The sequence below is a fragment of the Rattus norvegicus genome, chromosome 14 (assembly GCF_021556685.1).
Source record: "Rattus norvegicus strain SHRSP/BbbUtx chromosome 14, alternate assembly SHRSP_T2T, whole genome shotgun sequence".
In the NCBI taxonomy this organism is placed as follows: Eukaryota; Metazoa; Chordata; class Mammalia; order Rodentia; family Muridae; genus Rattus; species Rattus norvegicus.
This window is the reverse complement of record NC_141547.1, coordinates 5,860,008-5,874,458: the sequence shown is the minus strand read 5'-3', so window position 1 is coordinate 5,874,458 and position 14,451 is coordinate 5,860,008. Positions and strand designations below refer to the sequence as shown.

Genomic DNA, 14,451 nt, shown 5'->3' with positions numbered 1-14,451 from the left:
TTAAACAGGCTGTGCAGGAGCAATAATACATTTTAAATTTAGTCTTAAGTAAATGGTTTGTAACCACCTATGATATTCTTATAGCCTTTGCTGTCGTTGCGATGTTGGGGATTGAACCCAGGGCCTGCCACGTGTCAGGTGGGTGCATGATAGTAAATTAAGTTATCCTCTCCCTAGATGATTTTCCTATGCCGTGGCAATCCATTTGTTTCTTGTTAAGTACTCGGAAACCCAGGCCGTCTCTTCTGCCACCTCCTGTGTTGGTTACCGTGCCCGTACCCCCATGGGAGTTTAAAGCTGTTTTGTTTCCGCTGGAGTTGTGCCTCTGGCCTACCTCTGTAGGGCTTGCCTTGCCTTCCTTTCTGTTCCCCATTGGATTCTCTTTTTTGTTTTTGAATACAATCGATGCCAGGAGACAGACAAGCCACACCAAGCCTGGAGGAGACACTGTGATTACTGCGGAAAACCCGGGATAAAACCTTCCGTCCTTCCTGACAAGGCGTGGATTAAAAGGCTTTTCTCATTCCTATGACTTCAGTGTCTTTAGCCTCCCTCATCCAGGGTGAAGCCCCACCCACTCCCTATTGCTCGACCTGTGCTTAGGTTTTTGTTTTTGTTTTTGTTTTTTGTTTTTGTTTTTTTTTTAAAAGGTCTAAGTACCCATGAAACATGGAATTAGACACGGTTTCCAAACGCTGTGTGCCACTCAGACACGAACACTTACAGAGTAGGCGCAAGCCTCTGCAAACATCCTGCGATCGACAGAGTAACGTAGTGCTGCTATTTCAGATCGCAACCCCGTGTTAATATGATCTGTGAGGGACGGGACCAGCACAGAGCCAGAATGTGCATGTGTGTGCATGCGCAAGTCCACGGGCAGGGCGGCGGCGGCGGCGGGGGCGGGGGGGGGGGGGCGGTGCAGAGCACACGGTGCCACACCACCATGGTTTCATAGCCTCTTTCCAGTGATACACTGTGCTGGAAGAGGTTCTCATGTTTGCACAGTCGATGTGCACACTCAAAGCAACCTCTCTCACACTCACATGTTCTGAAGGTAAAGTAAGCAGCATTGGGTTTTGGAAGAAGAACTAGATCAGGGGTTGGGGATTTAGCTCAAGCGCAAGGCCCTGGGTTCGGTCCCCAGCTCCGGAAAAAAGGAAAAAAAAAAAAAAGAAATAGATCAGATACTCTAGGCCATATGAAATAACTTGTCTCTCTCCTTCCTTCCTTCCCTCCTTCCTTCCTTTCTCTCTCTCTCTCTCTCTCTCTCTCTCTCTCTCTTCTCTCTCTTCTCTCTCTTCTCTCTCTTTCTTTCTTCCTTTCCTATTATCACCGCAATGAGATGTCTACACTTTTTCTTTGTAGTGTTTTCAGTTTTTCCCACCCTCTAGTGCCCACTTAGCCATTCTCAGTAAATCATTCATGGTTTATACCTACAATGGGCTTCACAGGGCCTCACGTGACTGGTCATCAAAAGCCCAATGTTTCAGAGGCAAAACCCCACTGGGGATTTCAGCTCCCCATACTGTGTGGCTAGTGGCGATAGTTCAGTCAGTCAGGAGGCTGGAAACATCTGAGGTTAGACGTGCTCTCGAATAGTGGGGTGGCAATGTCGCTCTTGTCTTGTTGGACCATTTGTTCATCTAGGTTCTTTTTTTTTTAAAAAAAAAGATTTATTTATTCACCGTATATAAGTACACTGTAGCTGAAGAGGGGATCAGATCCCATTACAGATGGTTGTGAGCCACCATGTGGTTGCTGGGATTTGAACTCAGGACCTTAGGAAGAGCAGTCAGTGCTCTTAACCAGTGAGCCATCACTCCAGCCCTAGGTTCTTACTTCTAAATGAACTTCTCAACTGTTACATAAGGAGCTAATCGACTAGTTGGTATGCATGCATCAACACTAGTAAAGCCCTTTTCATTTGGCTTCAGTGCACCTTGCAAATGCTCCAAGTCTCGGGAGCTGGGAACAGGAAGCCAGAATCCAGGGACAGTGACATTTCTGCTGCTGCTTCATTATCATTTGCATATTTTTGTTGAATGGATGTTATCTATAGGGGAGAACGGTATTCATTAATTTGTTCTTACTTATGAATCTAGATCGCAAGAATCAGAACCCCAAGTTTCTGAATTTCCCATGTTGCTGTCCCTTAACAGAACTCTAAATGGGATTTGCAGAATGGGATAATTTGCTTAATTCAGGTTGAGTTTTTTTCCAACATTTTCATGGGTGTTAGAAAAAATGAACTGTCTTAATGACACTAATTAAAACAAGTGGCTACAGTTATGCGATCAAATGACTGTAGGGGAAGGAATATGAAATTGTCCAATTTTTTTTAAAGATTTATTTATTTTATATATATAAGTACACTGTAGCTGTCTTCAGACACACCAGAAGAGGGCATCTGATCCCATTACAGATGGTTGTGAGACACCGTGTGGTTGCTGGGAATTGAACTCAGAACCTCTAGAAGAGCAGTCAGTGCTCCTAACCACTGAGCCATGTCTCCAGCCCTAAAAGAGTACAGGTAGGGACGTAGGCCTCATTTCCCACATGGTGTGGAGTGCCAGTGCACATAGACTCACTCTCACTGGGCATACCTCACTGTGTGTAGCTTCTAGGATCCTTTGAGCTCCTGTCTCACCCTTCCTTTACCCCACCCAAGCATGCTGCTTGGAGGAGACAGCCTAGGGACCCACATCATGGAAGGAGAGAGCCACTACCTACAAATTGTCCCCTAACTATTCATACACACTTTGATATACATGTACCCAGCAAGATGTGTACACATGTACACAAATAAATGTAAGGTAAAAAACAAAATCGAAAACCTATCTACGTTTTGGACCATTTTTAGGGAGATGAGACATGTTTAATAATCTTCAGTAAAAATGTTTTCTTTGTTTTGTTTTTTGAAATAGGGTTTCTTTGTGTAGCCCTGGCTATTCTGGAACTCACTCACTCTGTAGACCAGGCTGACCTGGAACTGCTTTTGCCTTCCTCCTGATGCTGGGATGTAAGGTACCCCTTGCTAAAAAATATTTTTAAATATATTTTTAAAATGATGTGTGGGTTGGTGTCTCTGCACCTGAGTAGTGTCCATGGAGACTATAGAGGGGATTGTGAACCATTCCATGTGGGCAAATTTGGGTATTCTTCAGGAGCAGTGAGCGTTTTAACTGCTAATCCATCTTTCTAGCCCCATTAATAATCTTTAAGGGGAGATTTTAGCTGTTGACGTCATCCTATCAATTAAAGACAACTGTATAGAGTGCGTTAGTAATTATTTTTTTTTATTAATTGTCTCAAACATCCGTGTGTGTGTGCGTGTGCGTGTGTGTGTGTGTGTGTGTGTGTGAGTGAGTGAGTGTGGGTGTGTGTACATGTGTTGTGGTTACTGTTTTAATTTGGCTTGTAAGAACTTCCGTACATCTATCCAGGAGCCTTAAAAACCTCTTAAAGTTTGGGGTATGGAAGTTGACATAAAGATAATTGCCCAAGGGCTATGGAACTGTAATGCCTGTACCTTTATTGTTTCTTCCGGCTGAAGCGGGCACACCCAAGCGGTGTGAGCCTGTTCTTTGAGCCAAGTTAGCCGTGCAGGTGATTTACTGCTTATTCACGGAATACAATTATCATTATGTGCAGCCTTGTTCGGTCAGGCCTTTTGGTCTCTGTCTCTAATCTTTCTCAGAAGTGATGATTATGGCGTCCTCATATAATTGCATGAACTTCTATGTATGGGGCAGACTTTAACACGCACTGTCTTATTTCTCCCTTATCACAGTCAGTCCAGGCTTTGTGTCTTTCACATATTCATACATTCAATACTTATTTATAATTTGTTCATCTATTTGGTATGTGTGCCCCCGTGTGTGTGTGTGCGTGTGTGTGTGTGTGTGCGTGTGTGTGTGTGCATGTGGCATTGCATGCGTGCTTATAGAAACACAAGAGCATGTTTGAGAGAGAGCAAGGATGTGTCATGGGGCATATGTCTGAGTGCAACCTCTACTTTGTTTAACATAGGATTTCTCTGTCTGTCTGTCTGTCTTTTTCTTTTTTTTCTGTATGCCAGGCTAGCCAGTCCTCAGGCTTTCAGGGATTTGCCTGTTTCTGCCCCTGTCTTGCCTCAGGAGCAGTGGGAATTACAGACCTATGTATGTCATTTGTCAGTTTTCGGTGGGTTCTGGGAAGCCCAGCTGAGGTCCTTTCTCAGAGTGAGCTCCTCTGTCCCTTGTTCAGTACTTCAGTGCTAAAATGAGAAAGAGAGCTAACAGTTGCCTTTCTCTCAAGCCAGGACTTTCTAGTTTCGTTAGGAAAGTGAGAGCAGGCTCAAGCCCGACGCTTATCCCTCAGTCCACTCTGGGAAGGTGGCTGCTGACCCAGAGGCAGCAGTCCAGTGCCCTGCTGTGTGGTGACTAGGGCAGGTTTAGTACTGCTGAGGACAGAAGGTTACAGAGAGGGAGGACCACAGCCATAGGGAAAGGGTCATGAAGGGTCAGGAGCTGGAAGCAGGTGGTGGACCTCGAGACGGTTTTAATTTCAATCTAATGTTGGTTTCTGTTTGTTGGCTTGCTTTCCCCTTCGTTACGTTTCTTTGCTTTATCACTAAGGGTTTAGGTTTTTTTGTTTTAAAAAGCAGATAGACAGTTTAAACATTTCCTGCTGTAATCTCAAAGGAACTTATTCTTTCTAGATGACACTGATGTTGTAATTGTTTTGTGTATTATTCTTAGTCATAACTTAAGCCTAATAGGCAACTCTAAACCCGTGATCCAGTCTGACACTTGGACTTATGCAAATGCTGACAAAACAGACTATTTTTCTTCTGTTACTTATAGTTATGGTATTACCTCATCGGTAATGTCCTATATAGAATATCATATATTCTCCCCAGCATATGAAGCTTCCTTGTCCGTTATCATAGTTGCGTAATAATTCTTTATCGGTACTGTAGTAGTCAGAGATCTCAAGTGTTTGCAGACTGATCTGAAACCTTGTAACCATGTTGTTTGGAAACATCAGTGCTATAGTTCTTTTTTTTTTTTTTTTTTTCCGGAGCTGGGAACCGAACCCAGGGCCTTGTGCTTGCTAGGCAAGTGTTCTACCACTGAGCTAAATCCCCAACCCCCGGTGCTATAGTTCAAAGGATACATGTAACTAGAATTTGTTAGGATGGGATGGCTGGGGGCATGGCTCTTAGGTAAAATCTTTACAATGTAACCATGAAGCCCTGAGTTGGGCACACCAGAACTCAACATAAAAGCTGGATAGCGCATGCTTGGCTTGGGGACAGAAGGAGCAGAGACAGGCGCCAGATTTAGTGAGAGACCCTTCCTCAATATGACGGGAAGCAGTAGAGAAGGCACCCACATTTCTGGCTTCCACATGCTCACCCACACAGCCTCTTCCTTTTTTCTCCTGCCCTCCAGCCCCCTTTTTGGGAGCCATTGCCAAAGGGATGCTAGGGTTTTGAACTCTGTTCTTCTGCCCCTGCCCCTTGCATCTGTCCCATAGGTGAGGTCGTGTAAGTCTTTTGGCTTGTTGCCAATCCACTTGGGCACTTTTTTTTTTTCCTTTTTTCTTTTTTCTTTTTTTCGGAGCTGGGGACCGAACCCAGGGCCTTGCGCTCACTAAACAAGCACTTTACCGCTGAGCTAAATCCAACCCCCCCCCCCTTTTTTTTATTTTTAATTCATCATTTTCAGTGTTGCTAAGGAGAACTAGGGATAGATAGTTCCTGCACTCCGGCATCTGCTTGTTTCTACTTCATTAGCTCAAGTGTTGCTTTATAATTCAAACAGCCTATGGCACCTAATGTGTTTCCAAAGCCCTCACATTTGAAATTTATTTTAGTTTTTTTTCTCATGTGTATTTGTGCATTGTGTGCATGCTTGGTGTGCCTGCTTGGTGTGCCTCTCTGTGGAGAGGCCAGAAGAGGGCTGGCTTCCCTGGAACTGGACTTAGAGATACACGGGTTCTGGGATTCCTACCCAGATTTCTACAAAAAAGCAGCATGTGCTTTTAAGCACAGAGTCATGTCTCCAGCCCCAGAAATGTGAATTCTATGTCTGAAGAAGGGATAGACCAGCAAATGTTGTTAGTGGAGTCTATGAAGCAGGCAGCGTGTGGTCAGGTGGGCTGCCCTCTGCCTTCTTGGAACTTGTAACCTAGAAGAAGCAGAGGAGGTAACCTGATGGTGTAGAGACAAGTCCCAGCTCTACAGGGACACAGTACAGACGACTCTGGGGGAGTCATGCTATAGCAGTCTCTGGGAGTGGTCTCAGGAACACCATGGCCAAAGGGGATCGGTAGAGCATGGTTTCACCTCCCCCTGAGCAGGAGGACGGAAGGGGAGGAGAGTTTCAGGCAGGGCAACAGGAGACTCAACTCACAGAGCCAGTGGAACAGGGAAGCAGCCGACAGCAGTCCAGGAGGCAGTGTATTTGAAGAAAATGTCTATGAGAAACGGTTAGAATGTCTTTCGAAACAGCCGGTCACATTATTAAATAATACTTTGATCATTGGTGTTGGCACTGGACATTTCCTTACGTTGATTCCCTTTGCCAGCTCTTACATTTCCACGGCAGAGCATCGACCTCATGCTGCTCCTGTGAGGTGGTTAGATGTGGTAACTTTCTCCTTTATCACCATAAGGAAATAGTCCCAACAGTTTGAATTGTATCCAAGATCACAGAGCTGGTCCCGAGCAAAGAAGAGAGGCCGGGATCTGGCTCCCTCTTCAGTATCCAGCCTCTGTGGCCCCCATTTCCCGGTAAGCCTTCATGAAAATAGCATTGTTGTAAAAGTGCCATTCTGCTGAAACCTGACGCCAAACCGAGCAGGGCAGGAACTGGTGCCGGTCTCAGTCTCTGCGGCGAGCTGTCTCTTCTATTCCGCTTGTTCAGTAGTAAACCAAAGACCTTTGCAAGAAATGCCTCATTTTTTGGTGTCAGGACCAGGTGTCTTTCTCAGGCCATGGTCAGCATTCTGCTTCTTCTGTTTCTAGAGCTTGTGGGTGACCAGCAGTGAGAGGGGGGTGAAGTATGAACTCCTCAACAAATGGTTTTGGTCATGCACAGAACAGAAACCCGCTCCTCCTCCAAGGTTGGCGTGTATGTCTCAGGCAACATCTTCGGGAAGCCAGTTTGACAGGATCTTTAAGCTCGGCTCGGCTGTTTCAGAGCTTTTGCGCGACCTTGCGTGACCGTTTTTAATCTGCCTGTTGTAAAAAACTGCCTACCACAGTGGTTGATATGAGAATGAAACTGGATACCATACTCCACCCCCTGAGACATTTGAATTGATCTAAAGGCTTTCGGAATAGCGACGTCCACCTCAGGGTCGATGGGCGCAGAGTGGAGCAACTTTCTCCATGCCAGGCTAGCGATCGATTTCGTAATCAATGGTATCCGGTTGAGGACATAATAGCATGTAAGGAGTTTAATGCAGCGCCGAGTATAGCCTGAGTCCAATCAGCAGCTGCCGTGTTCTCTGCTTAGTCAAGTAGGGTTGTTGTTCTAGTGTTATGGTCGTACCCCAGTGGGGAAGTCACCGTGGTGGAATGTTGGTCTCTATATAGAATCCCGTGTGATGTGTCATCTGATGTACAGCAGTGGTGGCCTGCCTACTCCTGGAACACAGACGCCAAGTGTGGAGACAGGATTGAAGATCTGGGAGTCAGTCAGCTTTATCCTGCACACCCCTAGGAGACCCCTGCTCCTCTTGACCAACTATTGATTTTGCTGTTGTGTTTTATCATCTAGTGTTCCAGAAGGAGTCATTTTCTAAATCTACTATTGAGTTTCAACTTCTTAGCCAGGACCGAGCTATGAGAGCCTGGCTCTGCTCGGCAGGAGTGACGGTGCCTAACCTGAGCTCCACGGGGTGGGGGGTGGGGGGTGGGCCTGTGGATTTTAAGAGCAGGGTTATTAGCACACAGGTTTCTTTCAGAATCTCTTTCCTTCTTGGAAGTTTCCTTTCAGAGGCAGCCCGTCCTTACTACAGAAAGATGCACTTCTCTGACTTGCTTTTGGGGGGTAAAGGGGAGAGAGAGGAGATTCGAACTCTCAGATGAACATTGAGAGACTTGCTTCTTTTTTGTTTTACTCTTATTACTCAGGGGAGAGTGTGGTATATGTATGTGTGCACGTGCATACGTATGGTGTATGTGAGTGTGCAGGTGTGCATGCATGGTGTATGTGGGTGTGCATGGGGCACAGCACAAATGTAAGAGGCCAGAGGTAAACTGGGATTTGGTTCTCTTCTTCTGCCACCTGGCTTGTGGGCACTGACCTCATCATCGGGCTTGGTAGCTCTAACCACTGAGCCATCTCACCAGCCCTTTTAAATATAATAGGTTCAGAGGTAGCCGGGTGCACATAGGTGGGTTAGGGAGAGAGGGGATGAACAGTAACACCACAGTAGGTCACGGTGTGTGTGGATGTGAATGTGGGCAGGAGAAAGCACCAGGAATCATGCTATCCCCGGGAAAGCAGAATTAGAGGCTTCGAGGATTGCTTTCAGCATTCTGTGAGCATGGTGTCACCGCTAAGGAGGATGCACCTTGGAAGGTCGCTGCCCACTGTATTCTGATTTTGGAAATAATTGGCCAGCTCTTTGGTTGGTCCTCAATCAGACCATGCTTCACTGTTTTCGTCGACTGCCAGATGTTTCAAGGGCATTCCCCATCTCAGTCCCAGGCAGGAGGAGGGACCGTAGTTCAGAGACATCAGAGTCCTAGTCTCTGTGTTGATTCAAGTGCACTACTGATGGTGACTTTTCTCTAAGAATGGGTATCAATCACTGAGACTAGTGTATATTCATATTTTATGCCCAGGTGAAAACAGCCTTTCTTTTTTTTCTTCTTTTTCTTTTCCCCTTTTGTTTCTGACATTTATGCTAAGAATGTGGCACTAGCATTTGGTCCAGGTTTTTTGACATCTTTTCATGGAGTTTGGAAACTAAAAGCTAGTTTGGCATGTCGAATGTCTGAGGAGGGAGTCGACAGATGCTGTGGAGTAGGAATGACCTCAACCCTCATGCCTTGTACCCCAGAACTTCCTGTCCATGTCTCATAAATCAGAAGCTCCAACAATGTCCACAGGTCACTTCGGTACTTGGTGAGCACATACAGCTCACTTTGCGTTTGTATTTCGACCTGGCTGTACTGTCTTCTTTCGATCCTTCCTAAGTTGGAAGGAGACAAAATGGTGGCTAATAAACCCTCGGTTGTGAATCAGCATCCAATGCTACAGGATGGGACACTCTGCAGTTGTAAGCTGAGGAAAGGCTACTCTATACCTGCCTGCTGTCTGTGGGGTGCTGTTCTGTCCGAGGCATCACCTTCTGGGTCACCGTGGCAGCAGAGAGATGAAGGGCGCAGGGTGCGTGGTGCTTGTGTGTACAACGGCTCAGGATTGACACAGAAGGGGCTGTTCCACTGAAAACGATAGATTTGTGGGCTGCGTTCCAGGTTTCTGATGTAGGAAAACTGTTTTGGATTTAGCCCTTTTGTTTTTCTTTGTGTTTAAAAGTACATGCAGACTATAAACTGGAGTTTTTGCAGTAACCCGCATCTGATGCTTTCTGTTTAGCTAGAGAAGAGGTGGAGGCAAAGGGAGTCAGTCTTGGCTCCAGGTCTCTCCCATCTCATCACTCCCTGTGCTGTCCTTTATGCACATAAAGGCTTGTGCACGTGGGTGTGTGCACACATTCGTGTCCGTGTTCACTCATGTGCTTTTAGAAAGTAAATATTACAGTGGAAGTGAGGTAGGGCTCAGTTTTAGTTTTAAGCAAATATTTGGGGGCTGGAGAGATGGCTTAGCATTTATGAGTTCATACTACTCTTCCAGAGGACCCGGGTTTGATTCATAACACCCTGCCATGCAGCTTACAGCCTAGTGTGTAACTCCAGTTCCAGGGATTGTGACAGCCTCCTTTGCTGGCTTCTCTGGGAGTACCTACATAGATGTCACACACATGCACACACATGCACACGTACACGCACATGAATACAGACAGAGGGGGTGCCTCCAGCTTCCAGCTCTTCCCTAGGATGAAGTTGATGGTGCCTTCCTCCTCAGGGCAGTTGCTATTGTTCCAGTAGTAAAGGGTGGGTCCTGAAGCCAACCCACCACTGTCATCAGTTCCCAGCGCTGTCGAGGTTTTTAAATCGAGCTCTCTCTTGCTTCCTTTGCAGCAGCCGTACTCCAATGAAGTCCACTGTGTTGAAGAGATTCTGAAGGTGAGTTGATAATTACTGTATCGTTTGAAGAAGCACCGTACCCCTCAGAAGCACACCCACGTGAGTCCACTCTAGTGAGCAGTGCCGGTCCAGCGCTCTAGCAGATTTTACTCGCTGAGATGAAGTTTACAAACAACAAGAATTTAGAGCAGTGTTTTTTGAATTCCTCAAGTTCTGCTTTCCCATAAAGACTGAGGGCTGTGCTCATCTCCCAGAGAAGAAACACCTTTTACGGGCACAGCATTAAATAGCCCTGTGTCCATGGTCTAGCTTTTTATGCAGTGAAACCTGGTACATACGACCTCTTTCTTGAGATCTTGAAACTTGAAATGAGTGGACGCTAGTGTGATGGTGGATGCTTTAGTCTAGAACTCCACTGCAGAAGCGGGAAGGTGATCTGTGTGACTCAGGTCAGCCATGGACACTCAGTGAGATCCTGTGACGCACAGGCACGCATGCACACACGGAAATGGAGGGTCATATTCAGACTTCCACGTTGGGTTGTTTTTGTTTGCTTGTTTATTTGGGTCGTGCGAGCACCTTGTTGCTATAAATGTATCACTGTGTGCATTGCCTCCTGTAAGTGTATCGTCACACGCCTTACCCACCTGTGCCCACACATACATTACCCACTTGCTCTGGTTTTCTTGCACTGGAATGATGTATTCCTTTAAAAAACAACAAAACAAAATTAACCTTAGTAGATTCTTGAACTATGAGCTTTCTTCCCTCAAGTCAGAGGAAACTGCACAAACTGTCACATGACCCATTCTTTTCTTTGATTCCTAGGAATTTCAAGATTAATTTCTTGCTTGTGTTCAGCAGTTGTAATAACCTGGGGGGGTTTCCTCTGTGTTTCTTATTTCCTCTATGACTTATGATTTGCTTCTGTTGGTCTTAATAATACTCTTGTATCTTTTATTGTAACGTTTGGTTCTTTTAAGTTCTAGATCTGTGGATTTTAATCTCTACTGTTCATTATTTTTTCTCTAAAATACATATTTGCCCCAAATTTGACTCTGATACCCCCCACCTTCACTGCAAAGATACTAAGCAGTGCTGCTATTTGCAGCCAGTAGACAGGAATATTGGTTACACTCTCCATTGTGAGTTTCACTAAAGCTCCAGTTTCCCTAATGTAATGCCTAAGGCGTTTTGGGAAGAGTGGACGTTCTTCCGGACTACCACAGACGGCCTAGAGTCCACAAGAGTTACTGTACCTCTCAGCTGCCAGCTTTCTCAGGCCTCAGGTGATGTTAGAACTGATTGGTAGTTAAAAGTCACAAATATCACAATTGTAATAAGTTATCGGGAAACATCCGGATGATGTTTCAAGCTCTTCGTCGACTTCCACACTTAGAAGTACAGCAAAGAGCTCACTGCCGTCTGATCGAAGAAGTGCCTGGAACTCTGTTTCAGTTGAATGTGGTGCAGCTTCTGAGGTTGGGGTTGCATTCTCAAATCTCAACACCTGAGTTGCTACACACCCGGCCTTTCAAAAAATCACCCCCTCCCTCTAAGTTTCTACTCGGTGTATTTTTGCCTTCAGGTATCCACTCACTTACCAAAATAATTCCCACCGAATAAGCGGTCAGAGTTAGTGATGTCTGCAGCCCAGGATTCAGGCCACTCTTCCTGGCTGACATTGATCCAGTTAGGGCAAAGCAGATGGTCTGCAGAAGATGAGGCAGGAGTACACTCTTAATAGGAAGTATTCAGGTCCCACGCCAGGGGCTGAGGAGACAGCTCGGTGGTTAAGAGCTCTCTAAGAGCTCAGTCAATGCTGGCCAACATTCTCGCCTGTGGCTGTGGCTGCTCACAGGGGCAGTAGGAAGGGCCAGCGAGGCACTGCACGTGTGCACTCCCACATGTGCCACCTTGGGTTACCGGGGAGCTGGGATGACATCACTGAAGGGAAGCCAAGCGGCACCTTGAGCATGGGGTGCTAGGGCGGAGTATGGTGTGCAGAGGAGGCCATGCAGTGAGACTAGGGTCTGCCTCTGGGGACAGAGTCGCAGGGATTGTTAAGGTCCTTTTGCAGCTAACTGTGATCACGTGACCTCATTGCCTTGGCTTCCTGCAGGGCTTAGGCTAGTCATTTAGGTCTTTTTTTTTTTTTTTTTTTTTTTAAATTTTAAATTTGTCAAAAGTAAGTTTCTTCGTTTGTGAAATTCTTATCTAACATTTTTGCTCTCTTCCAGAAGTGTTTGTGTGCACGTGTGTATACACACTTATGTGCACGTTTGTGATTATGTGCTTAATCAACAATACCTGTCTCCCCTCAAGTGTTTAAGCAAAGCAACGTAAATTCCCCGATTGTGCTGAGAAACATATTAATTTGTAGCCTTTAACCGAGGAAATAGGGAGTCACGATTAAAGTTTAGCTAGGGAAAGTAAATGTCCCGCTTCTGAAGCCCGCTGAAGGTGTTGCCAGGGAAGGGTCAAATCTATTAGAACCCTCCCGAGCGGAGCAAGTGGCCTCAATGACTTGTTTGTTTAAGTCCAGCAGGAAAGTTCTTCCTTTGAACTTCAATAATTCCCGGAAGCGCAGTGGAGAAGCTAGGGGCAGAATGTGCTGAACCGGGGCCCTTCCCGGCTCAGCCTTCCCCTCACTGCCTGCTGCTTCGGTGCCCAGGGCTGCCCAGGGCTGCCCAGGGCTGCCCGAGCCCTGCTGGCACCTGCTGGGCTCTTGTGCACTGTGATGGCCGTCCATGCTGGGCCCGTTCAGTTTCTGCTCCACTGCCCTTAAGCTGGTCTTTGTCAGTTTTGTAAGTTCAGCTTCCAGTGTAGCCTGGTACAAGCATTGCTCCGAAAGCAAATGGAATAAGAGCCTGTGAGGTGTTTTTTTTGTGGATCTCCAAGTCCACTTCGAGGTTGTAAGTTCAAAACTAACCCGATGTTCCACTTACATTTGCCTTCTCTCCCTTTTCCAAACCTCTTTCTAGGAAATGACCCACTCGTGGCCGTCTCCTCTGACTGCCATACACACACCCAGTACAGCCGAGCCGTCCAGATTTCCTTTCCCTACAAAGGTAATTCCATAAATCACGACAGGCACGATATCTGGAGCAGAGGGAGTGCCGGGTGTACCGCTGGTGCCGTCTCCTCCACCGTGAGAATACAGGGTGTTGCTCTGATCGTTGATGGCTGGGATCTTTGGAGACTGGGCTAAAGGTCATAGTTTGGCTTTTACGGTACTTCAAGGCTCTTAGATACTTTATTCTCCTTCTCATGTTGGTAAGAATGTCCTAGAATCGTATAGGGCTTTATATACATCTTGCAGCATTCAGAACGTCTTAATCCAGTTTCTGTTTTGACGGCCTATCCCCTAGAGAATATAGGGAGAGGGAAACAAAGCGAGATAGACTGACTAGAGTTTGGGTTCTAGACACATACAAACCTTGCTTATCTCATACTTCCTCAATTTTTTTATTTTTTTTTTGGAAGTGAACAGCTAACACTAATGTTGGTTTCCAAAACAACCAAACAGGCTACGGACATGTTTTCAGTGGCGTATGGAGACAGCCGTCCTTTTCTTTTTGGCTTATACTTTAAAATATATTTTTCTGTTTTATTTTCTGAGTCTGGGTTTTTTGCCTGCATGCATGACTTCGTGTGCAGTGCCCACAGAGATCAGAAGAGGCTGATGGCTCCCCCGGTACTGGTGTATTAGATGATTGCGAACCATCCTGTTGGTGCTGGGAATCAAACTCTGATCTGTGGGAGAGCCAACACCCCTCCCAATCATGAGCCGGCTCTCAGTTCCCACTGCACACGTTCAGAAAGTATCCTGAGCACTGGGGCCTGTCTGGCTGGATGGGCACGCATTCAGATTTCTAAGAACCCTTTCCATGGTCCTTGTTTTCAGGCACTCTACCTACAAACCCCGTATCCCCGTATTTAATACTTTTAAACGATAATAACAATACTTTTAAACAAAGTATTATTATTATTTAACAATATATAACAAAGTATTTAACATTATATAACAAAGTATTTAATAACAATACTTTTAAACAAAGGAGATCCATTAATAATGGCTTTCAAATAAAGCCTTAAGCCATGCAAAAACAACTGTTCAAACCCAAAGGAAAAAGTAAATTCTCAGAAAGCCTGGAAGCAAGGAAAGTGATTCCACGCAGAGATCAGATTGGTCAGCGTCTGTCTCCTCTGTTCAGTGTGACTGGCGATTGACTGGAGGC

At 45.8% G+C, this 14,451-nt stretch overlaps 1 protein-coding gene across 4 annotated transcripts in view; it reads left to right on the top strand.

Annotated features, from left to right (window-relative positions):
* Positions 1-14,451, top strand: part of Aff1 (ALF transcription elongation factor 1) — a 162,600-nt gene that overhangs the window by 110,238 nt on the left and 37,911 nt on the right. For all 4 annotated transcript variants that reach the window (NM_001437106.1, NM_001437107.1, XM_087582827.1 and 1 more), the window contains 2 exon segments: positions 10,205-10,249; positions 13,195-13,281. In NM_001437106.1, coding sequence (NP_001424035.1) covers positions 10,205-10,249; positions 13,195-13,281 — 132 coding nt within the window.